The sequence below is a fragment of the Condylostylus longicornis genome, unplaced genomic scaffold (genome assembly GCF_029603195.1).
Source record: "Condylostylus longicornis isolate FDR11 unplaced genomic scaffold, ASM2960319v2 ptg000004l, whole genome shotgun sequence".
Lineage (NCBI taxonomy): Eukaryota > Metazoa > Arthropoda > Insecta > Diptera > Dolichopodidae > Condylostylus > Condylostylus longicornis.
This window is the reverse complement of record NW_026577973.1, coordinates 20,529,062-20,556,062: the sequence shown is the minus strand read 5'-3', so window position 1 is coordinate 20,556,062 and position 27,001 is coordinate 20,529,062. Positions and strand designations below refer to the sequence as shown.

General features: G+C 24.6%; 3 protein-coding genes across 4 annotated transcripts in view; 1 reads left to right on the top strand and 2 right to left on the bottom strand.

Annotated features, from left to right (window-relative positions):
• Positions 1–14,070, bottom strand: part of LOC129614085 (GATA zinc finger domain-containing protein 10) — a 47,929-nt gene extending 33,859 nt beyond the window's left edge. The window contains exon 1 of the mRNA XM_055528476.1: positions 13,983–14,070. Coding sequence (XP_055384451.1) covers positions 13,983–14,070 — 88 coding nt within the window. The remainder of the gene's footprint in view (positions 1–13,982) is intronic.
• A 7,335-nt stretch (positions 14,071–21,405) lies between these two features.
• Positions 21,406–23,697, top strand: LOC129609821 (uncharacterized). Its single transcript, XM_055521948.1, has 3 exons — positions 21,406–21,841; positions 22,688–22,832; positions 22,901–23,697. Exons 1-3 carry the CDS (start codon positions 21,682–21,684, stop codon positions 23,550–23,552), a joined length of 957 nt encoding a protein of 318 aa, XP_055377923.1. The 5' UTR covers positions 21,406–21,681; the 3' UTR covers positions 23,553–23,697.
• Positions 23,685–24,711, bottom strand: LOC129609830 (translocon-associated protein subunit delta). 2 transcript variants are annotated; one of them, XM_055521958.1, is made up of 4 exons: positions 24,566–24,711; positions 24,390–24,509; positions 24,125–24,288; positions 23,685–24,056 (listed from the first exon to the last, which is right to left on the bottom strand). In XM_055521958.1, the coding sequence occupies exons 2-4, from the start codon at positions 24,469–24,471 to the stop codon at positions 23,796–23,798; spliced, it is 507 nt and encodes a 168-aa protein (XP_055377933.1). In that variant the 5' UTR covers positions 24,472–24,509; positions 24,566–24,711; the 3' UTR covers positions 23,685–23,795. The 2 variants fall into 2 exon arrangements, with proteins under 2 accessions (XP_055377933.1, XP_055377938.1); XM_055521963.1 differs by having other exon boundaries at positions 24,560–24,650.
• Positions 24,712–27,001: the final 2,290 nt, after the last annotated feature.

The window sequence follows — 27,001 nt, the reverse complement described above, 5'->3', positions numbered from 1 at the left end:
TTATGTTCATGTAGACATATTCCAATTAAAATAATTGTTCATAAGATAATAAAGACTATAGGTGAAAAAAAGCAAAAAGAAAAAATTATTTCTTATTATGTACGTACATATATATAAACAATGTAAATATATTAAGTACAAATATACCCTTAAAATATAGAATGAATGAAGTGATTCTTATAAATATATTTGTATAGTATATATATGTAGGTTGAATTGGAATATAATAAAAAATTTAGTACAATGTAAAAAAAAAAATAGTACTTATTTACTATAAAAAAAAAATAGGCAAATATGAAACACACGAGATTAATATTATTTATTCGTTTATTCGTACATGTAATTTAGAATTTTTATTTAATTAAATTAATAAAATTTCAGCCATGAGAAATGAAAACTTATTAATGTTAGTATATATGAAATATTTTGCATAATTATAGGAGTGATAAAATTTCTTTCATTACAACTGTAGAATCACATATAGAACTTTATTATGTTTCTCGTTATTTTACTCGCTAAAGACAAGAAAAAAGTGGGTAGGTGTTTTATATTCGCTTTAAATGTATAATTTTCAAGTGAAAAGATTTTTTTTTAATTGTGCATCACGTACAAATACAGAATATATTTTGATATGTAATGAATTTTGATATATAATGATTATAAATTGAATCAAAAATCTAATTGAAAAACTGACAAATCTTGTTTGAAAAATTATATGACCGCAAATAAAATAATGAAAATTCTGATTTAAAAATGAATGAAAAAATGTAATCGAAAAAACAAGATACACAATTAGCCTGAGATTATATTCCTTTTAAAAACTTTCTTTTTCTTTCGGTCCTTTTTTTTGTTTCATTAACGAATTTCGTCTAGACATTAGAAATCTGACAAAACATAATGCAAATATTGTTAACACATTAAACGCTGCAAATATTATGCAAAACATGCAAAACTTAAATATTATTTCACAAAAAAAATTTTACGAGCAAAAAAAATTTGTATATTTTTGTATAAATTTAATTAATTTTCTGTCGCCAAACAGCATCTTCATAAATTTATCTGATGTACAAACATATATGAACATTTTCGGGATCGATTCAAGTTTCATTATTCCTATTTGTTTAAATTTTTGTAGAATACTCGTAACTAGAATCTTAATTTTTACATTTTTAAAATTTTTTCAAATTTGAAAAATTTATTTTTTTAATTTCACATAAGAATTGCAAAATATCCATTTTAAAATTAAATTTTAGAGCACTTTAATATAATTAAAAAAAATCGCATGCACTAATTACAATTTTTTTTTTTATTTACTTCAATTACATAGTTATATTTTTAATTTAATTTACATAAGAAAAAATATAAAACTGTAGAACAATCTATATATAAAAACAATAGCATGAAATGGGGATAAGTAGAGTTGCTTTTTCTAACATTGAGGTACCTTTTCTTTAAATCATTTTTCTTCAAACGCATTATAAAAATTTTTTTATAATATTTCAGCATATTTATTCTCATAGCTTGTCGAATTTTGTATTTAAATCACCAAAGAGTTGCCATTACATATGCTGCTTTGGTCTACTTTATCGTCTTACTAATCTATCGATTAGGGACGTGCGTATCGCTATGATTCTTAATCATTAAATTTCTTAATAATCTAATATCTAAGTTTCTTAAGAATTTATGTATAGTATAATAAATAATAGTCCTACAACTACCAAGAACTTTTGATAGAGTTGTTCGTCACAATGTACATCTGAAGAAGATAATCGCATAGTTCTCGACTTATAGCTCGATAAAAGAAAGGGCTACACTTTAACACTAAATTCGACTAGAATACATACCTAGAATATGGTTTTTTTACTAAAAATTTTATTTACCCTAAGTAGTACCAAAATTTCGAAACAAATAATACGAAATAACGTGAACGTACAGTTACATTTTCTATATTCAAGTATATGAAATATTAGTTTCTTTAAATAGATTTTAGAAAAAGAAACTCAGGTTGAATAAAGTAAGTATATGAGGCGCATGAAATACAAATAAGCCCTGATAAGGGGTTTTCTTTTCAAACTAAAGAAAAAGTTCTTTATTGTAAAATATTAAAAAATTCATTACACTTTCAATTCTATTATTACATTTTGTCAAAGGTATAAATTATAGGGGTAATCGTAAATTATAGGGGTAATGATTTGTAATTAAAAAGCAAATTGCAACGTAAGTTTTGCGGTGGTTTCAGCAAAGCACTTTAATATGTGGGTTAAAGACAGATAAACGAATATTGTTTATTCATTCTATTATTACACACATGTTGCTCTACTTCTGCTCTTGTTGGTAGTTACTAACATTGCGAATTTTCTTTCGACTGATCACCAGGACAATTTTATTTTATAGCACCTACTTCATGAGATTTATTAAAATGCAGGGAAATACAAAATTCTATATAGTATATCATATGGAATCATGCATACTAAAACGAATTCTATACGTAATACGTTACAATAAAAAGGCAGGAATTCGATCTAATTAAGTAACATGCAATTGACCTAATTTTAATTTTACCTTTCTCTCTCTCCGTTCATACAATTTCTACAGAACACAACACAATATCAAAAGAATATGAAAATAAAGATCATAACAGCTAACAACTAACATTTCATGTTATATATAACGTATAGTATTAAAAAAATAAGAAGAAAAGAAATAAAACGCACACAAAGAAATGTTTTCATCTCATCATCACTTGGTTTAATTGCAGACAGAGAAAATTTTCAATCTCAATGTGAAAAAAGTAACTTTTTTTCAATGGAAAAAGCATTTGTTAAAAAAAAATCATGTTCTTAGCATAAAATTCTTCTTTTAGGTCTCACACAATAACAAAAGAGGTTTTACAAAGTCATGGTTAAACACAAAACAAATGGAGCTGAAAAGGTGAATCGCGTTATATTTTTTTTTACAACTTTTTCTAAATTTTATTTTCTTATTTTTCTCTCTTTGATTTCTATTTTTAGTTTTGTTTTTCAATAAAAATGTTCTTTTAAATGAAAACCAAAAAAAAAACTGTAGGCCGTTCCTAATGGGGAGCTTAAAAAGAATTTCTTTTAGGAATTTTTAAAAACCCAAAATGTAGGTCAAATTTTAAAATGTTATAACAACAACAAAAACCACAAAAAAAGGTATAAAGTGATGCTGCCTTTAAATGTGTTGAGAACAAAGGTAAGAAGATTTTTTTATTTTTCCATATAGAAAACTTTTTTATTTAATACGATTATTAATCAGATTGAAGGTATTTTACAAAATCGTGAAATTTTATTAAGTTTACGAGTATTAAACGGATATAAATTCTTTTGTACATACATACATATATGTATACGATATTTTTATGATGGCATAAGCATTCCTATATATACTCTTAATATTACTAGTTAAATGAAATTTTCCATTACGAAAATTACACATAAAATTTATACATAATATGTACACCCAATCGAATATTAAAACGAAATAACAATACATAATGATATATACGTATGTGTAAATGTCATAATAATATGGTTCAAAAATCTAAGTAGAAAACTCAAGAGAAAATGCAATAGAATCTATGAAAAATGAAGTTAATGCGCATGTAAAAGTATTTAACTAGTTCCATGCGATGTTTGCATTTATCTTCAACTGCAGTAATTGATTCACTTAAATTTCGTACTTGTTTTTAATTGTAAAACTCAATTTTAAAAAGCAAATGATTCGATGAAGTTAATTTGAAAAATATTTTTGCAATTTGTCCAAAATTCTTAATCATTTTTTGTTTTTTGTATAATTGGTTTACTTTTTTCGATAAAAATCAGTCATTTAAGTTTTTAAGAGTTAGTTAAACGGGCTTCGAATTCATTCGATTATATTATAATTCAAGTTAGGTTTTCTGAAGTCAAATATTTTATGTAACTTGCTTATAATGAAATTATTATTGTTCAATGAGTTGATCCAACGCAACTTGAGATAATCTAATAATAAAAACAACTGTCGTAGACATCCTTTTCATAAAATTTGTAAAAAAAATTGTTGTTGTAGCATATTTGTAGCAAGAAAAATTTTGTTTAGTCTTCAATTTTCGTGCTTATCTTCTTAAATTTCGTTAGATTTAATAATATCTCTTCGTTGATTTGGTTCAAGTTTCGAAAAATACAGTTCATTCCAAAGAATATGAGTCAATGAAACCCAAGAAACTCCATTTAAAAATTCATATTAAATTAAAATATAGTAAATAATATAATTTTTTAAACTTAAGGTTTTTAAAGTATAGCAAATTTCACCTAAGCAATTAAATTTCAAAAGTTAGTTTTAGCTTTTTTAAGTTTAATTAACGAAAAAGATTAGTCAAAATAATTTTTTAAAGATCATATAATTTTGTTTAGACGAAACCTTATGGAGTAAACATTTTCAATTTATACTGACGTTTTCACTATAATTACGTTTGAATTATATTGCTATTAAATAATTTGGTTAAAGCATGAGTAAAAGGACTTTCACTTGTACATGTTTGCTTTTTTATAAAAGTATAATAAAGCACATTGTGCCGAAAAAATAGAAAACCGAAAATTGACATTTTAAAAACTTTAAGCGGTGATTACTCGAGAGAAGGCGGACTTACAAAGAAATTTTTGGTGTGGTAAAATAAAATGTTTAGCGAAATCAAATAAACTTTTTAAAATTAAGGCATGCCATGTAGGTAAATCCGCTTTTGAATAATGGTTAATTTTAAGGGTCAGGCGAACTGCTAGAAAAATAATTGCTAGAATTGTAAGACGAAAAACTAATTGCCATTTTTAATTCAAATATTTTTTAATTCAATTAAAATTCAATGCATAAAAGTTCTGCAACGTCTTTAGAAATAAATTTTGTCAGTTATTTAAAAATCTTACCGGACAACTGAATTTATTGAAGACCAAACTATAAGTAGAGAATTTGTTAATTATTTAGCTAAAATTTTTTAAAACAAGTATAAAACCAGTCAAATTGGACAGTGAAAAAATTAGGCAAATCCAGATATTATGCTTTATAAAATATTACACACAATTTAATTTTTAAGATCTATTTGGAATTTAATTCCATATTTCGATGGGTAGAGTTACACATTAAAATAAATATTTGTAACCCAAAATATGTAGTCGTAAAGTGTATCCATTTTCAAGAAAATTACTATAACTGTAGCTACATACATAGTATATAACGAGCTTACATTCAAAGATACTATCACAGTAATAAATTTACAGCTTTCTAACAATAATAACAATAAAGTACAGCCATGTATAATGTAATAAACAGCAAAAAGTTCAAACAACAAAAAAATTATCAAGAACCTGACCTAAATTTCATAAAAATTTCGTCAGTTTAGAATGCACATATAAGACATAAGCAACTTTTATAACAGAAATAAAACAAATGAATGAAATTTATTTTCTTTAACTTTTTATCGTTTTTTATTTTTTTATAATTATTCTTGTTGGCATGTAAGTTTCGGCGTCAACAGACTTCGTCATAAAAAAGAAAACTTTATTCTTTTATATTTTCTTTATCTCTTTTCACAGCATTTTAAAACTTTAGGTTTCATAATTCAGGTTTTTCATTTTTTTATGTACACCAACATACGTACCTACGAGAAACTCGTAAAAAGCATAATTAAATTAAGTGATCGTTTATAAAATCAATTTATATTTATTATTTACGCATATACAAATATCCTTCAGTTTAGAGCATTAGTAATGGGATTATTACCAAACTATAGTTTGTAGATGCATTGTATACTTAATATTGCGGGTTGGGTAGTATTTCAGATATAAAGAAATTATATTGAATATTGCAACTATCATAATTATTAATGGAATTTACATCTAATGAATTTATTGGTCCTATTTGCACATTCATTTTGGCCAAATAGTATTATATTAGCCTCGATAATTTCTGAAATGTAGCAATACTTTTGCGGTTATATGGCAAGTGTTCAAGATTCTCTTTTGATCGCATCAAAATTAAATACATATGTAGTAACACAAACCTTCTACAAAAAATTAGTTGAACTTAACTAAAAAAATTTTTGAGCCTCTTTTCCTTTGAGCGGACAGATGGATGAAAAGGCGAGTAAACATGATTCAATTGATTCACAAACCGATGCTAAGCAAGAATATATATGTATATACGCAAATATTATGTATGTGTGTATATATTTATAAATCTATGTTTATTATAATTTAAAAACCATTTCGCGAAATTTGCAAACAGAATTATAGGGTTGTAGTACCCTATAAGCTTAAGCTGTATTCATATGTAAATGCTGACTTTTTATCAAAAAAAGAGAAGACTAAACCTTTTTCACAGCACTCTTCGAAATTTCTTTACTTTAAAAAATTTCTTTTTTTCATACAAATAAAATACCTAATACATACATACATATAACTACATGTTTGTTTAAAAATCTACCTACAGAATTTATCATTAATTTAAAAGAAATTTAAAAACAAAAACCAAAACGAAAGAAAAAAACAAGAACAACTGATCTCTAAACTTAAACCGTTTACATATTTTATCGCCCTTTGACTGACCTAAATAATTTGAGAAAAGAAAACAAAAATAACAAAAACAAAAGCGAACATATGAAAGAGAATATAAATAAGAACAAGAAAAATAAAAAAAAGACACAACGAAATAAAAAACAAGAAAAAAAATTAAAATAAAAAAATTTCTCTTTTGACCTAGTTCTCTGGTTCTTAAGTGGGCTTCTTTTCTATACAACATAGAAAATTAAACTTCTATATATTTTATTTCTGTATGTATGCATGTATCTCTCAGACATAAGTTCTTTCAACATATGCAGGTACAAACATAACATACCTATGAATACCTTGCTTATTCCAATTTAATTATACACAGTGCATTATTGTAGTCGTTTTTTCTGTTATTTCAACGCGCGTTCTTCTGCAAGTTACAAATACATACGTCTGTTATGTTATTTATTTAGCTTAGCTTTTGACTTTAGCTGTGTCTTATTCTTCTTGTTCTTCTTCTATAAGTTATATATTGTATAAATATTGTACACATGCATTTTTTGAATGTGTGCGTATGGCAGAACATGTGATTCTTAACTATCAATGTTTTTATGAATTTTACATGCGCCTTGAACTTTTTTTCTTATTTATTAGAAAAAGACAAATCAAGAAAGTAAACAATATGAGAGAACAGGTTTTCATTCTTTTCATCATTTACGATAAACATTAAAGCCTAGCTTGTTAAACTTACTTGTAGATCTGACAATATCAAAATTGTGAATGAATGTTGAGAATATTTTATTTGGCTTATGACTGTACGCGCCAATCTACATACATGGCACATTTCAACGTACTGACAATACGTTCATAAGTGGTTGTATCTATACTTACATAGGGCATATATATGATAATGATAAATATGATAGGAGTATTTTACAACTCGTATACCTATTTGACTTTAGTTTTCTTTTGGGAAACTTTAATGATTAATCCTTAATTTTACTTTAATCATTTCTTATTTTTTTTGCAGAATTTTTCACGGCCATATTCTAGATATTGGTTTCCTTCTAAATGGAAAACTCCATTCAACTACTGTGTACAAAATATTGTTATACACTGAAACACGCTTTTCCAAACACTTGCCAGATTAAAGTAAATTTTATTTCACTACACATTAAACTATGTTCCCTTAATGCATATATGTATAAATACGTATTATACCTATGCAATGTATAATATTTGAACATCAATATGCATTATATGTGAGTATATGTATACATATACACACATATGTACAATCCAATCTTTTAATAAAAGCAAGTTAGATATTATGACTGAATCGTGCGTTCTTTTCTTAACATCTCTTGACACAGAGAAAAAGGAATAAGAATGGAAAATTATAAGAATGGAAAATTATAATAAATAGAAAAGAAAGAAAACAAGAAAAAACAATTATAACGGAACTTATGGTGTCATAGATTTTATTTTTTTCATTTTTTTTGTTTCTTATTTACGTTTATTTAGGTCCACGTGCATTCTGTTGTTGAATTTAGAATATTTTGTTGATTTTGCTATATTATACGACAATCAATTCATCTCTCAATATACATACATATGTACATACATAAATAGAATCGAGTTTAGAAGTGAAAATTTTATAACAATTTACAATAGTGTTCTGGTTATTAAAAATTAAATTTCCAATATTTTATTGATAATTTTTCGGAATCGAGTTAACCATTTCATTTAATAACATCATTGTAAATCTAAAATAATTTATTTAACTGATCTGAAATAAAGCTGATCTTTAGTTTTCCCGTCTAAAAGCGTAATATGTACAAGTTGTAACAATAAATTTGAACCAAATCAATGGTTTGTAAAGTAGCTATGTTTCCTATGAATAAGTGAAAATACCTATCTTCCCTAGAATTAAAAGCTCGCAAACATCCGGGATATTCCGAGATAAGAATAACGTAGTGGCCAACGCAACGCCTAGTTCGGTGAAGTTAGATAAATATATGTACATATATATTTTTTGTTGGGAAGACATGTCTCTATTTTTTGGCTTTGACAAAAATTTAAAAAATAAACACAACAATGTATCTTTATTTATTATGCGGGAGACGATAAAAAAAATTATTTCGAAAAAATAAACCATTTATGAATTTCTACAAGCTGTTAAGATCCTCAGGTTGTACAACTCAATGCCTAAGAGAAAAATTATGTCAAAAATTTGAATAATGTTAATAAAATCGTCAACATAAAAAAAAATTCAATTGGCAAACTGATTTTTCGCAAATTATGGATCTTCCTTACATGGAGATTTCATTTTACAGAGATTCCACTGCATAATGTGGATACATCTATATACTTATGAACATTCTCACAAATGAACGTGAACCTATTAATATTTAAAAATTTAAAAAACATAGACTTGACATTACCGACATTAAGAATGTCAAACGAAAGAAAAAGAATGAGAAAAGCAAAGTAGCAAAAGAAAAATCAAAATTTTCTTTCATACATTCAATTTTATAAGACTTCAATTTTTTTACTCTTTTTCTTTCTGGTTATTAAAATAGGACAAAGTTGCAGGTATTAATGGGACTCATCATCATGTTTATGCATCTTTCGCCATAAATACTATATGGTGGATTTAAATAAGAATAAAAGAAATAAGAAACTGAAAAATAAATACGCTAAATTATTTCTTTTAGATTGTCTTCTATTTTCATCTTTTTTATGATTTAGAAAAAGATACAATTTTTTTTTTATCTAGAATTAATTTAAATGATTTGATGATGAAGAATAAGTGAAGGCGTGCCAATTCGAAATTTGATAATATATACATATATGTATATACATATTTATAATGAAAATAATAACAGCAATAATGTAACAATAAAATAATGGAAAAAAATGATAAAGAAAAGGTTCGTATATAAATATGAACTTAGGTAAATATTATAAGGTAAATATAAACATATATGTATGTACATATATAAATTTATGGAAACAAATACACGTATTATATGTTGAAATGAGAATTTTCTTATGATGGAAATCAGGTTATATAAACAAAAATATGTACATATATTTAGTATATCTATGTATGTAAGTAAATTTTTACTAAATAATTATATGTAGATAAGTCTATATATATGTATGAGCATAAGAAGTAAAAATGGTTGAGTTAAAGATTTAGAAATTATGTGTTAGGTAGATGTCGATAGGTATACATATGTACGTATATTGAACGTATAAAAACACATATCGTATATTTTTTCAAGATATAAAAAAAAAATAAAATAATTATGAGGAGAATTTAGGTTCAAATTTAAATAAAAAGATTGTTAATAATAATTTAACAGTTATAAAAGAAAAAGAACATTAAATATTTTATATGTTTATTTATAAATATATGTAAATATGTTAACATGTAGTATGTAGGTGCACATATTCATATAAGTATGTCAGCATATAGTTGCATCTCTCGATTTTATATTTTTTGTTGCATTAAAAACTTTTTTGATTTCACATGTTTGAATTTCTTTAACTCAAATGATTTTATATATAACGTTTGTTGTATATTTCAAGTGGGAATTTTCAAAATAATTTATTTAACATGGTAATATAAGGTATATAGGGTATAAAATATAATTTGTATTTAAATGAAATACGAATACCTAAAACTTAAACAAGTTTAGTCTAAAGAAAATCTAAGTTTAAAATATGCATATTGTATAAAATATGTACGTATACACACAGGTATGTATAACACAAATGTAAAGAATAAATATAAGAAATTTTTAACTGTAAAAGTCTGGATATTTTAATCATTCAACCCTTATCTTAATTAATTTGGGTAATTATTAAGATAACTCATACTAATATTTTAGCTGCAACAATTTAGGTTTTAAATTAATTTTTGAACCGTGTCGCTGTAATATGAATCTAAAATATATAGTTATCTTATATAATATGTCATCGAAAAGTTGTTGATATGTATTTTCTTTCTTATTTTTTAAAAACTTTTTCTTCTATTTCGTTTCTAGTTATTTATTTCAATTTCTAACTACTTGTTTATTCAAAGTATTTATTGTAATTGATGCATTTCCATATAAAACACTTACTTAATCATTAAAATTCGATAACAGATTTTTATTCCCAAATTTACATTACAATTTTCTACACTGCTTGTATACTTTATTTTAATTACAAAAACTACATGATTTTTTTTTATGGAGTCAGTGTATTACAAGATTATTTGTTAGCATATATAACAAATTGACACCTTATGGCTAATAGAATCATTTAATGACTGAACTAACTTAAGTATTCATTGAAGTTGCTTCTAAATATTTCTATCTTCCGATCTACCTTGTAAGCACTTGCATATATCAAATTGCATAACCACATGAGTAATATCGTAAAAAGGGAAGCACTTTAAAAGGAACAATGTATGAATTTTATGAAATTTACGCGTAAATCTACATATATGAAGATAACACAATTACAATAAGAGTAGCCTTGATGATTTCAAGACTTTATTAAATTTTTTCCATTATTTTTTTTTTATTTTTTCATTTTTACTAGATATTCGAAGAATTTTCGAGATTAGTTCATTGGCAGCAAAAGCAAAAGCTCTTATAAAGAAATGCAAAAAAAAAAACAAAGACAATAATTATAGTTAGTCGTTTTTCAACTCACTGCAATATAACAGTAAAAACGAAGTATTACGAAGTGAAATTTTCGATACGAGTATGTGTTGAAAAGTGAAGTTCATTTAACTTATCGCACACTTTAGTCCAATATATTTGTATATTATATTTCAAAATAGTTAAAACAAAGTTAAAACAACGGGGAGAGAAAAATAGTTTTTGTTTTTTGAGGCAGGGCGAAATATTTTTTTTAAAATTATATACTCGTAAATTAATAGATTTAAAAGTATAATAAAAAGTCAACAACTTTAATATTCGAACACGTCTACATACAATCAAAGACTATATGCATGTATGTACATTTATATTGATAAAAAATAGTGGGGATCACTTCAAAGTTACAGAGTTTTCTTCGAATTAAATATATGTTAAGAGCTTTAGTTTTATACTCGTATGAATATTAAATTAAGAAATTAAAAAAAATAAAAATTAAGATTTCAACAGAAAACAGTTTTACTGGAATTATGGATTATGATTTTAAAATATTATAACTTTTAATTTACAAAAAATTTAAAAAAAATTTAATTTCTGAAAAACCCCAAGAGCTCGAATAAAATACGAAAATTAGCACTTTCATTGTTTAACCTTAATTTTTCTAATAATTTCTAATTTTTTTTTAATTTTTTAATAATAATTTCTTATAATTTTATTTAAAAAATAAAAGTTCAATAAAATTTTCATCATATGTATATAAAATCCTGGATCCTTGAAAAAACATATACTTTATATGTTTATGTATGTGTGTATGTATTTGTATTAAAACCGATTCTTTAATATTACTGGAGTTTTGTTTTTGTTGCTGCTTTTCATAAAAATTATCGGAGAAACTTTCACAATATTATAAAAGTACACACAATATAAAAAGTAAAAGATGAACCAGCATTTAAAAATTTCACTCGCTTTAATTTAAAAAGAAAAAAAAAAATTAAAAATCTCTTTGATTTTATTTTATGTTTTATTTTCTCATTCCCTTCTGAGATGTGAAAATTTACCTGGCATTTTCCCATTAAAATTATTTAAACAAACAAATCTATACACAAAAATTTAAAGAAACAATTACAGAAATGTATATGTATACTTTTTTTATAATGTTATGTTAAAAGAACCTTGAATAAAAACACATTGAAAATGAAATTAAGGAGCCTGTAACCATAAGATGTCCATATGTACATATTCTTATTGGAAAATATAGCAGACCGCTCATAATAATTGCAATAACTCAATGCCATACATATATTTTGTAGTAATTTTCATATTTTGGGAAAAAATATGCTGAGAAAGCGTTAAAATTGAATATTTTTTAAGTCTATCACATTAGAAAAACAGAAATAATTAAAAAAAAGATATTAACTTTGTCATAAATTAAGAAATTTGTTAATAAAAAATATTTTACAACATCGTTTTCCAACTTACAGCGAACACAAATTCAAATAAAAAGAAAATTACAAAGCATACACACATACATAAATTTTATTACAAAATATTAAATTGGTCCTAACACATAACTTATGATAAAAAAAAAAAATTTACATTGTCAATGTTATGTTAATGTTATATTATAATAACATGCCTTATTTTCTACTCGTTAAGTCGTAACTTCATAAGTCATAACGTAATATTACTAAAGTTTTTTAACTGTACAAATATTTTGTAATAACAATAACAGAAAACATAAACGCATAACATTTTAAAACAAATTTTATTTATTTAAGAAATAAGTACTGTAAATGTTAATCTGTTAAATGTTATTGCAGTAAGCATAAGAATTACGTATTATGTTCCTAAATTTCTCTGCACAAAAATTTAATATCATTGTAATTTAGATATATGTAGTATAAAATATGAGTCATTTAATAGTAGTAGTGTTAATTACAAATATGTACATATATGCATACTAACTAAGAAAGAGTAATGTTAAAGAGTATACTTTTATTTCAATTTTGTTTTTATTATTTTTTATTTTGAAAAAGAAAGTAGAGCACAATATTAAAACAACGATAATATCAACAGCAGTAAGTAATAACGAAAATTAAAAAAAAAAAACAATTAACAGTACAAATGAATTTGATTTAAAAAATTTTAAATAAGTTTTTAATTAAAAATTTCAAAATTTTTCGAAAAAAAAATTTTTTTTTTTGACAATTTTAAATTCATGTTTGGTTTGACGAAATTCTCAATAATATGGTAAGAGCTTAAAATGACTGAAAAAACCCAAATTTCAATTTTTTTTCAATTTATATCTGTAAAAGAAATTTAAACATATCCATATTCTCTAATATGTAATCACTTGTAGTTATGGGAAGTAATTTCAAAATTATTGAGATTTTCAACTTAATTAAATTCATTTCAAAAACACTACAATTTTTTAACAATATACAGGATATGCCAAGAAATGATGTAGTCCTGGTGAAGATAATTAAATGTATCCTTTTTAATACTTTGATTTCATATTCTAGCTAAATTACTCGTAGAATAAATTAAGTTTAAGGAATAAAATTTGAATGCCTAAGAACTTCTCAATATTTTTTAACAAATATTAGTTCTTCATTAAGTTCTGTAATTGACCACAAAATTTATTCATGTTCTTTTTTTTTTTTTTTAATTAAATAAGAAATTATTAATTAGTAAATTATAATAAATTTTAATAAAATATTTTTATTGAATGAAGCACTAAAAATAAAAAAAATTTAAAGTAAAATAAAATTTAAACTTAAATACTTACAGCAATATCTTGTAGTATATTGACAATTTGTAGTTTGTGCCATTTTTTTAATAAAAACATTAGTCATTTCTGGATTTGGAAACTCCATTTATATAAATTTTCTATCTTGTATTATATTTTTCTTTTATATATATATGTATATATTTGTGTTATTCAAATTCAAATAAATATTCAAAATTTTTTATTTTAACTTTTTCAATTACTGTAAATATTGTAAATATCCTTTTTTAGTAGGCATATATATGTATACATACATATATATATATATATATGTATATATTTTTTATATCGCATATATACTACTATTGGCACATGTATGTATAGTTGGCCTGCAGTTAAAATTTGAAAAATAATTTTTAAAAAAAATAAGGTAATCCTTGGTCCTTATTGAATGTAAACTAAAAGAGAACTTTTATTTTTTTGTTACACAAAAGTTTTTACAACAGTTTGTTAAAAATGATTTTGTTCTTTCTTTTATAATTCCGTTTTTTATAAATTTTTGATTTTTTTAATATTTTCAATTATATTTTTTTTTTTTTTGTTTTATATTTAAAATTTCAAAAACCTTTCAAAGAACTTTCTCATATCAATTTAATTTAATATTATATTTTATTTATTTTTTGTTTTTTTATATCCATTTTTGATCTTCATTTTGTTTAAAAATTGTTAATTTTATAAAAAAAAATAACAATAATATATTTTTTAATTTTTGTTTATTAATAAAAAAATAATTCCAAATAAGATTTCAATTTTTTTTGCAAATATCCTTGTTCTATTTTCTATGATTGTTTAAAGGTGAAAAATAAATTTCTAATTCGATTTCACTTGACTTTTTGAACTTTTGCTTCCTTATGTAATTTTATTTTCTTTTTTATTTATTATAATTTGCTTTTTAATATCCGTTCCGTAAAATATTCTAAAGTGAAATTTCTTTACTTTTTATTTGATCTTGTGTTTTTTATTTTATTTTTGCGTTTTCTTAAGAAAAAATTCTTACAGCATTTATTGTAACGATCGCTTCAACATACGTTAACCGTCTGTTTCTTAACCGTCAATGAAAAGTCTGCTTATGGTCTGGTCTCTTCAAAAACCATAAACAAAAAAAAAACAAAGAAAACATGAAAAAAAAAATACTTTAATAATGCTTGTGCTGCTTTTCAATGGATACTTTAATAAGGTAAGTTTTCGTTTACGTATGTGTATGCAAGATATTAGCAAAAAGGTGAGATATAGTAAGGTAGATCAACATTAAAGATCTTTCTTTTTTCTGTTTTTTTTTCTGCTTTGCTCTTTACTTAGAAAATTCAAAAAAAAGAAAAGAAAAAAATTTTTTGAAAAAGAAAATAGAAGTTAAGTGGAATGAAATTTAATCAAAAATAAAAATAACGTACACAAAATCTGTATGTAACTACGTATATATATAAACTTATGAATAGTGCTCAAAAATGTTTTGAAACTTTAAAAGAAGTAGAAACAAAAAATAAGAAGAGAAATGCTTCACTTATTTAAAATGTAAAAAAAAAACGAAAAAAAAAGTTTATCAAAATCTGCGTTTGCAATGAGAAATGTTCCGTAGTAATAAAACGAATCGAATAAAAATGCGCGATATACTTTCGTTATAAAACGACGAGTATCAAGTACTTTCTTACCTGATGACTGTATATTTAATTGTGTATACTTGATAAAGCTTAACAATAAAAATAGAGTAAAATATTTTTTGAAAATATTTTTTGGTGTTTACTGTCTACTATGAATATTAAATGTATCAACTTGTGTCGGCAGAGCCGTAAAAGATTTTGTCTAGGGATTCAATTTTTTCTTTCAAATTTAAAAGTTGAAATTATTATTAATAGAACTTTGCGCATTTAATTACGGTAATACCTACATAAATTTCAGAAGATTTGTTGCTGGTCTTGTCATGTTTTTCCATAAGAAAGTTCCTTTTTAATTGGACCAACCTCAAAATTCCATATGTTAGCAAATATTTTCTGCCATTTGAGTATTAAAATGCATATAGACCATTAAAAAAACTTATGTTATTTCTTTTACCATTTGAATAAAACAAACTTTAAAAATCGTATTACGAGTATATCAGAATTCATATCGATAAGGTTAAGTTAAGTAAAAACTTTTCAGCATGTAGTAATGTTTTTTCTCATGCTTAAAGCAACTCTATACAGCGATCACCTTCGCCCTTTTGTCGTCACTTTATGGAGGTTCAACTGTATTCAAAATATTTATTAGATTCTTGAGATGTCCGCTTTTTCAGAATAGCTATTTCTGTTTTTAAGAAAAGAAAACAAATGAAATAAAGTTAATGCATTAACACATTTTTTGATAAAACATTATAAATATTAAAATATATGACTAATCAAATAATATTCTATATACGATACAATTCATATAGCTATTCTGATGCTATAACTATGATATGTTGTACTTTTCATAGAAAACATAACAAATTAAAATGTACAAACGAGAAATAAAAATTTTATTAGGACTGGTTCGTACTATGAAAAGTAATCTAGCAAAAAGTTTAAACATTGAAAACATTGAGAAATGAAGAAAACCGAAAATGTAAGTTATGTACCTAATGCTTTTACTAAATTTACTTAATTTTAGTTAATTAAAAAATTAAAAAAAGAAGAGGGTTAGTATTTGAACAAACGAAAAGTGTTCAATAGTATTGTTTCTATCCAATTTAAAGAAATAATAATGCAAAATAAATCCCACACCAAACACAAACTACTTATATTAATATTTTTTGTATATTCACTTCCTCCTGTATAACATATGAACTCTAACATTGATCTCTCTCTTAAAATTTTTTGAAAAAAATCCGTATTTGTCAGTTTACAAATCCTTTCCTATTTATTCTTTGGATAATGACTTATTAATTAAATAATAATTTTTAATAACTTACTTTTTAATGTTTTCATAAAATTCTGCATTAACTGGAAACATATATTATTAACTTGAAATCATTTATTTTATCACACTCAAATATTGATATAAAAAAAATAATAAAAAAAACCTACCTGTCTAACTAAATTTCTTTTTTTATTTTTAGTATTACTTTATTACTTTAATAGCATTTTGAAAGCCAGTGTTTTTACTTTTCTCGAAATTTGTTTGCATAAATACATAAACACACACACATAGCATTAGTTTACAATATATAATTCACCTTTCCACTTACAATTACTTGAACACACTATGTATAATTTGTTACAAAAAATACATATTTGTAAATTTCTTTTATATAAGCATAACTATAGGTTTAAAATTGAATGATCAGCAGTAAGGTAAAGGTATATACATAATGTACTTGTGCCCATATATGCATGGTATAATAACGACATAAGAAGTACACAATACTACAAAAAGAAAAGAAGATCTTAAAAACATTTATACGCTTTCTTTTCTTGCAGTTTCGGTTAACATTGTTACATTACATGAAAATAAAATTTCAAACATTTTACTGCACATTTATACACGTGTATTAAGAATAAAAAAATTGGTTTAGTGTGGAATAATGTAATTTTATATACATATACATACCAACATTTCTCTATATTTTTTACATTTTTAATATCGTTGATAAAAGTTTCTGTTAACTGTTAAGATTTTTCTTTAATAAAAATTGTATGTGTACATAAATTTAACCGTAGATCTTACCGTTGAACACCAATACTTACACATATATCAACACAAATGTATATAGATTGGTTTTTGAGTCTATACAACAATATTTCTTATTTTCCAACCAATTTTTTTTAAATAAAACTCTTATACAATACATACTAATGTATATAATGTTATGTATGGATTAAGTAGTTTTTTATACATATTTGGGAAATATTTGGGAAATTTGGGAAATGACTTGTTGTTAATATTATGTAGATTGCAAACAATTTACATAGATATGTGTATATATATATAAGAGAATATTAGCTGTTACATGTTATTATAGGTATTCATGTTATTATACGTCTACGGAGATATTGTGACAATTATATTACAATAAGCAGCACATAGAAGAAAAGTTGCTTTTTGTTTTAAGAAAGTTATTGAAAAGGATCTTAATTTTTGGTTAAAGTTGTGTTTTGGATTTTTAGAATTTTGTATCAGTAAAATATTATTAACAAAACTACAATATATATTAATTTGAAAATACGTAGTACTTGATGCATATATATAGTATACATACACACATATTCGTACAAATGTAACCATATTCTTAATTTGTATATAATATATTTATAATTTTGTTGTGGTCTTGATTACAATATGCTTACTAATTTTATTTTGTTTGATAAACTATATATATATGTGTACATATGTACATTAAGCAAGAAATTTCAAGCTTTATGTTAATTTAGTGAAAGTATATTTTATTATTATTATAACTTTCGGATTTTATGGTATGAATATATGTACGTAGAAGTGATGTCGTTCATTTAGATAGAGTAGAGCCTGAAATACAAGTATTTTTTAATATTTTCTTTACTTATATTTCATTTTTGGTTCTTCTGCTTAGGAATACACAGTACAAATTTTCTGTTAAATTTTTTTTATTACTGTTTTTTTTTTGGTAATTTAATTAGTTCATGCGGATTCTTATTATACTTTAGAGAAGATTTATTATAGAAAGTAAAAATATAGGGTAAAATATAAGTAAATTATTTTGCTTTGTTTTTAAGCATTTTTGGATTTCTGCTTCCAATTCAGTATTGAGGAATAGACACGTCTCCTATGATGATCAGCTTATTTACAGAAAAACTTCTAAAAAACTCACTCCATAAATCTCAGTTGATTATCAGAAAATGTATATAATATATTTAATGAAATGAAGTATCAATTATATGTATATGTTTACAAAAATGATAAACGTTTTTAAAATAATAATAAATACCTCCATTAGTTAAAAAAAAACAGAATCTTTAAGAAAAAATTTTTAAATTATGTTATTTGAAATAAAATGTGTATTTTAAAAAATGATTTTTATTAAAAAACCTTTGCTTTTTGCATATTTAACTTGATCAATACAAAGCTAATTGTATTATGTCTTCTCATTATATTTCCAAATTCAAATATGAAAATGTATTTTGTATAATAATTTTAAAGTACAAGAAAATGTAGCCAATCAATAAAATAAGAGCAATTTTCTATGAGTACGCATTCCCACATAAAATTGTTGGACCCAATGTAGACTCTATTCAACATCACCAAATTTTTCTAAAGTTTTATTAGGGAAAGATTTTCGTACTTTTATATTATTCCGTTATAGATCTAAAAGACAAGTTCTATCATCATGATGTATTTATTAATTTCTTAATTGAAATTTTCTGAAAAATCTGTTTGTATTGTAGTTGATCTCCACATTTTAATTATCTTTACTTTGTTTGAGTATAGGAAAAATGCAGTTTTTCTTGAAAATAACATATATGAGTGTATGTATATGTAGGTATGTTGTATGTAAGTTACTTAGCACAATAAAGAGAATAAACCGATTTACTTCGCCCACTAAGTCAATTAATAATGATCGATTAATAATGATATCTACGACACGTACATACATATATATATTGAAAATTTGTTTACCTGCAATACAGCAGTGCAGCTAACTTTAGCTGATTTTTATAAAAATAATAAAACGAAGATCTAAAAATTAAATTAAAAATTCTTTTGTGATTGAAAAGATTCAGAATTTATCTACCTTCCTAATAAATTATTAGAAGAACTGAAAGTGAATAATATTGACAAGGCAGGTGTAAAAACATGCAAGTATTCACGACCCTACTTTCTATTTCATTTTCGTTTTTCTTTAACTCGAATACTAAGATTATCACATAATAAAACTTTTGTGAAGAAATTTTATCATAGTACATGTTTGTGTGTGATCAAAATGTAGGTCAAACATTTTATATTTCGTCTGCCTATATATTTTCGCTTCTTTATCTTAAGTTTGGAAAAACAAGTTTTGATATTTTTTTTAATATTTTTGCAATTAACTTCTTAATTTAAAAATGTTCCGCATAAATTTCTTTAATTAATCAATAATATTTGGTTAATCAATTACTAAAAATAAATTACTTTGAAAAAATCTCGAATGAGTCTTTTATTGTTATAGATGAACAAATAAATGCACTGAGTACATGTTTACCAAATTAAACATCTATTATTCCGAATGATTTCTATGATGTTATCCTTACTATATGACATTATAGAAATCGTAATTGCTATATAAATTCCACATATTTAGCAAAACACTAAATATTCCCTTTGCATTGAGCAAGCTTTTTATTTAAATTATATATTTTAGTATTGTACCATTTACACTATTGTTTTTGCTGTTATTTATCCAATATATTTATTACTTTTTGCATTATTTGAGATTTTTATTGGTTCTTTCTTAATCATACACTTACAACAAAAATAAAGTCAAGAAAAGCAATAATAAAATCTTCAAATAAGTTATTCACCAGATAAAGAAACGGTAGTATTTTCGAAGAACAGTTAGATTTCAATTTTAGAAAATATGTATAGTAATATGTAGATATGTATGTATGTATTTACATATACGTTTCTAGTGTAAAATACAACAAATCCTACAAAAAATTTATTCGGATACAAGTTTGCGTACAAACACAACACATGGACATTAAAAAAAATATTTGTGTTTCTTCCTTCCTCTTATGTTTGCAAAATATTAAACAAAAATTGCGATAATTATAATAATCTAAACTATGTACGTGCACAAGTATATATATGTATGTATAAACGAAAATTGATCATTCCCAAATTTTTATGTCTTCCTTTCATCTAGCAATTTTGAAGCGCATAGTCTTTTCGCAATACAAAAAATATCTTCCAATAAAAGAAAGTGAAAAAATTTACAAGGATTATTCATTTAAATTTTTTGTTTAAATGTAAATCTAATTGCAAAATTATGTAAAAAAAATATCCTTGGACATATGTATAAAAACCAAGTAAATATTATAGAATACATATGTATGAATGTGGGTCGAAAATAATGAAATGAAATTGGGAAAAACGTAGTTTTTAAGTTTTTAAAATGTTTACATACATATATTGATTTGGACTTTTATTGAATTTTGTGTGCATTGATATTGTTTTAAGAAATTTTTAATTATAAATCATACATACTGGGTCGATTATATTATTTATAATTGAATGGGGTGGAATAAAATGGGGAATGAAATAAATTTATGACCGCAGTCGGCATTTTATAAAATAAAAACAAAAACGAAATAAAAATTATAACAACAACGATAACATATAATATGTACTTCGGCGGTATCATGCCGCCTGCGTCGTTCATCGTTTATCGTTTCGCTTTTAATACATGATTATTATAACCAGTCAGTAGAAAAAAAGCGATATTGATTTTTTCATTTCAGTTCAGTAGTATTCGTTCCTTTTTTGTGCACCGCTAGCAAATCCTGCGAAATAAATATTTCTATTTGATTTGAGTGTTGTTATTCAAACGCTATCATCCTTTTTCAAATATAAAATTTAAATAGTGTTGTTTTCATATTCTAAATGAAATATATTTACATATCTAAATATTTTTAAATAAAACATAAAAAGAAAACTATTTGGAAGGTACCTACATTCATACGTATATGTATGTAGCTCTAATTAAATTTTTGCCACTTAATTAAGTTAGTGCAATATGGATAAGGATTTAGAAAAATTACAATCTACATCAGATTTCATTCTAATTGTGAAAGAAGAAAGAGGAATTTATGATTTTACAGATCCTGATTACAAAAATGCTGATAACAAAGCATTAGCTTGGCAAAGAGTAGCTCAAAATTCAGATATGACTGTAGGTAAGATAACTTCAATTTCATTTTATATTAACTGAAGCAGCTACATATAATATATTTATACGTATGAAATATATAGGCAACTATACTTATAGTGTATAAGAATAAATACATCACACACGTCCATGTCAGGATGAGTGATGTGTATGTATATATATTACATATTATGTATACACATCACGGAACATAATTTTGTTATGTCTGATTAAATACATACATACATACTTACATATTTAAAAAAATATTGAATTATTAGTTTGTAACAAGGAATTTTACAGCCGCTTAATAGATTTGTACTTACATATGGGTGTAAGTACATATAAACATATGTATATATGTAATTACAAACATGCATTTATGTATTTTTAATACATAAAAGTTTAAAGTGGTATGTAATATTTATACATACATTGACGTGTGTGCAACCTATTCTATTATATTAAAAATACTAATCGGTTCGTACATTACGTCTTGTACCTATTACACACAAAGGAACATATGTACAGAAATATGTACATACATTATATCTTGTCTTCTCTGTATGTAGGTGGCCAATACGTAACTTATAAAGGTACAACTAATTAAAAATTAAGATGCAATGAAATGTATTGTATTTAATTTTTACCATTGACTTGGAAGGATTAATGTTATATTGAAACTGGTCGCAAATTCTTTTTGCATCTCAAATTAATGTACACACATATGTATGTACCTAATATGTAGGGTTGTATAATTATATGTAGCTATATACAATTAGCTACAATTTAATTTACACTATCCTTGATTCACTTTAATTATACTTGACCCAAGTTTTCTTTGTTCATATGTATGTATATTCGAATTTCATAGAGGCAGCCAAACGTAGATGGAAAAATTTAAGAGATAGTTACACAAAATATTTAAAAGCTGCCCGAACTCAAGACTCAAAGAAATATCAATTTTGGGCACACGCTCAAACAATGGATTTTTTGAAACCGTTTCAAGGACCGTCAAGGTAAGATTGCTATTTAAAAGTTAAGTTTAGTTATCTACTAAAACATTAAAATATTTTTTAAAATTTAGGTCAAGGAGAAAAGAGTATTTTGATAATTTTCCAATCGTAAATGCAAATGAATTTGAATCCATGACTTATGGTAATGATGATCAATCTTACAGCTTTAATTCAAGGTCATTTGATAAAGCAAATTTAAATGGAAATGAAGTTCAAAACAACACTTTCGACCATCAAAATTCTGTTTACAATTTGAATCATAATATGGATGAGCAACAATACGATTCTTCTTTTGAAAATTTAGAATATCAAAATCGTCATAAAGATATATCAGAAAGTGAAGACAAAAGAGGAGCTTATAACAAAGAAACTGAAAATACTTTAACGCAATCCAACAAAAAATTTGCTGTAAAAGCAACTGATTTAGATTCTACTAGTCTATTTTTTTTAAGTTTGGCAAAGTCAGTTCGTAAAATGCCCACTAAATGTCAAGCAAGATTAAAGGTTCAATGTCTCCAACTTGTAAATGAAATGGAAGTAAATTTAGAAAGTTCAAAAGATTACTGTAATAAAAGAACAGATGCAAAAGGCAAACTAAAAAAGTCAATGGAAAATTCCGAACATTTCACTTACGAGATGTCACCATCAAACGTTGAAGCTATGATTGAAATCACTTCTTCTGATGACGAACAATTGATAGACGGTGCGCCAAATGTAGAATGAAATAAATATATAGCTAATTTTGTAAAAATCTATGAAACATACTTTTGCTGTGTAAAACAAGTAGGCACAAAAAAGCACATGGAAGTATATTCCTGGACTAACGTAAATTTAAAATGTAGCTTATTAATAAATTTTTTTTCCAAACAAAAAATTTTTTGATCAAAAATTTAATAAGTTAAAATTTAGTTTTATTATGTTCTCAATATGGAACTTTGTTCTGCTAATTTAGTTAATTCCCATAATTTAAGAAACTAATTTGCTTCTCGTAGTTAGAGCGAAATATGAAGTAATACCCGCAATTAGAATAGCTAATAATTCTGAATTCACCCACGGCCCTTTGTAAGCACCAGTGGCGTTTATTACAAACTCAGATAATGATTTAACTGTAGATAAATCTTCTCCTATGCGTTGTGCCTTACGTAAATTGGAATATCCTTCTTCATCAAATAAACGGACATTGAAATCACCACTGCGGGCTTTTTTAATATCTTCAATCCAACTTATCTACAATAAAAAAAACAAATACGTGTTGTGGAAAACGCATAACGGCTACAATTAGATTTAACACTTACTTGATAAGTATTGTCTCCAACCCTAGCAAGTGGAATTATTTTATTTTCCAATTCTACAAAAAGTTGTGGTGTTTCCTCATTCTCACAACCAACATAAAATTCAGCGATATATGCAATTTTAGTTACAATTGTGGCATCACCCGTGTTAAATGAGTTAATATTTGCTAAAAAAAAAATTTAACAAGTGCTATAAATAAATTGTTGTCCATTAAATATACATACATATATAAATTAGATTAAAAAAAGCAGACAAGTATGCACTTACAAATTTGAGGATTTGCACATCCTGCAAATACATTTGAAATAATATTTAATAAAATCGCTACAATAATTGATTTAGACACCATTTTTCTGCAATTATTTCAAACCAATTTGTGATTATATACTAAAATGAAAGTTTATTATAACTCTTGTCTTTACGTAAAATTAAATTACATATACACTTTTCACACAACCTCCAACGTGTAAAGGCTTTCCCTTATCAAATCAAACAACAAGCCAACTCAACCAGTCCACTTTAAGCAGTTTGGGCATTGCCAAATTTTCTTGAACTTGAAAACGGCCTAATTTGTAACTCCGCTAAAAATTTTTGGAAGTTTTCCACCAGATTGTAATACTCGTATTTAAGATTCAATTTAATTTGAAAAGTGTATTACGGCACCTTAATGCCAAACTTTGGCAGCAATGTTTTAAATATTTGAAATCTATAAGGTATGCCATCAGACATCAGATCAGATTTAATTAAAATTTTTAGGTTAAAACGTTTACATGGTATATGTTGCTTAAACCAGCATTTACACGTACAAGTTACTTGCAAGAAAGTTGCAATACATACAAAAATTTTACTAACACATTGAAATATTTCTACTTGCTTGTTTACTTGCAGTTCAACTTGCACGAAAATTTTGCTGCCAGTAATTTGAGCAAGTAATTTGTCATATTGAGAAATTCACAAAAAAAAATTTTTTGTTTTGATTTTTTTTTTTTTTTAATTTAAAATTTTTGAATTTTCTTTTGAAAAAATTAAACTTAGCAAACTTATGGTTTCTAAAATTTATAAACAATTATATATATTGCTAGTTGTTTTCTTCTCAAAGACATTTTCAAAAATTAACTTGCTAAACGCCTACGTCATAATAGTAAGTAATTTGACATTTCGAAAAACTAATTGACAATTAATATTATATAAACTTGCTTGCAAGTAACTTGTATGTGTAAATGCTGGGTAATATACGATGTTTAAATACATGATAAAGTCTACGATTTGATATGACTTTGAGGAAAGTAAACCCCGTTTGACATTAGACTTTGTGTGAAATACGTAATAGAAAATATTTTAATCTATACTCGTCAGATCTTCTGTTAAATTTTTTAAAAGCAAACTAACAATGAATTTTTTGTGATAGTTTAGAACAGCGAGCAGATGACTTGCGACATGGTTAGAATTTTCATAGCAAATTGTTAAATTTTTATGTATAGTCTGAGCACTGTCAGATAATTTCAGTGCGATAAGTAAACACTCATTTCAATTTAACTATGTTTTAATCTTAAATTTTGTCGTATTGCAAAAGGCAGCTTACACTTAATACGACTTGTAAAAAAAAAACTATTATTTCTTGGTGAAAAAAAACATACTTTTGTGATAAAGCTTATTATGTTGTATTAAGAATTAAGATAAGTTAAAATTTAATACAACCCCATGAACGAACCTAAATACCTTGACTTTTCTAAAACTAGCCTCGGGTTTTATTATTTTTTACTTAAATAAGTGAATTAACATGCGTTCTCTTATTTCATTCGGAAATTTTACAATTTTATAAATGAACAAAATGAAAAAAGAATAATAAAAAGGTTTGTCTGGTATAAGAAAGTGTTTAAAAACTTTATAAAGTTTTTGCACGCAAAGTGTCTAGGATAACACTTTTTGAACAAAAATGAGAGAAAATAATGACATTCTCATTTTCTCAAGTTTTTGCAAGTTTTGTAAAGTAAAATTCAGTGTTTTAAAAACTTTTCAAATCTTACAGCTGTCGAAACATGTTTTTCTTGGTTATGTCAGAAGGTTTTATTTTTGAAAAAAAAATTTCTCGTCAACAATAACATTTTTTTTTAAAACTTTTCAATTAAAAAAAAATAAAAAAAACAAAATTGATTTACAAAATAGTTTTTTCTAAGTTTCACACTTTTATAATTCAAAATTTGCGGTTTTTGGAATAAGCAAAAAATATTTCTTTATGTTTGATGAATACTTTCAAATTTGGCATTTATCACCTATTTTTAAAAGTTTTTTCAAGTTTTCTGTCTGGTTTATTTGCTTTTTTAAGTGAGAAATTTTTTTCTTTTTGAAGGAAATTTCGTCAATGTTTCTCTTAAAGTTTTTGCAAGTTCTATCGCAAAAAAAAAACACCTAACGTGTTATTGCATAATTAACATTTTTTAAAAAAGGAATAATCTTGATACGTACTTTGACGTTTTAAAAACCGCGCTCTATAAATATTTTTTAAATATCGTGCAAAAGGCAAAAAGAAAAATCTTCGACATCCCTTCTTGAAACGCAAGAGAAACAAATCTTGTTTCTCTTATTTGTCTTGAGAATTTACTCTATGTGGAATAATTCCACTGGAATTATTTTTATATTCTCATATAATTTCTCTTTACCTAGAATAAATATCCCATTTTATACAGCAAAAATACCTTTACATTCGCAGCTTTTTTATTTTTCAAATTTGTTTCAATTTGGATCAATTTTTTTTTAAATTATTGGCTGAAATTGAGCTATTATTCACTTATTGTTAGCTAATAAATGGGCCCATTTTATTACATTTGTATGAAAGTTTTTTTTTTATTTGCAGGAAAGTGTAATTCTCTGATTATTTG

Bases quoted from the DNA above. Each gene is read 5' to 3' on its own strand.
- LOC129609821 (XM_055521948.1), top strand. From the start codon at position 21,682: ATGGATAAGGATTTAGAAAAATTACAATCTACATCAGATTTCATTCTA. The intron at 21,842-22,687 runs GTAAGATAACTT...CGAATTTCATAG, and splicing joins AAATTCAGATATGACTGTAG to AGGCAGCCAAACGTAGATGG. The intron at 22,833-22,900 runs GTAAGATTGCTA...TTTAAAATTTAG, and splicing joins CCGTTTCAAGGACCGTCAAG to GTCAAGGAGAAAAGAGTATT.
- LOC129609830 (XM_055521958.1), bottom strand. From the start codon at position 24,471: ATGGTGTCTAAATCAATTATTGTAGCGATTTTATTAAATATTATTTCA. The intron at 24,289-24,389 runs GTAAGTGCATAC...TTTTTTTTTTAG, and splicing joins ATGTGCAAATCCTCAAATTT to CAAATATTAACTCATTTAAC. The intron at 24,057-24,124 runs GTAAGTGTTAAA...TTTTTATTGTAG, and splicing joins TTGGAGACAATACTTATCAA to ATAAGTTGGATTGAAGATAT.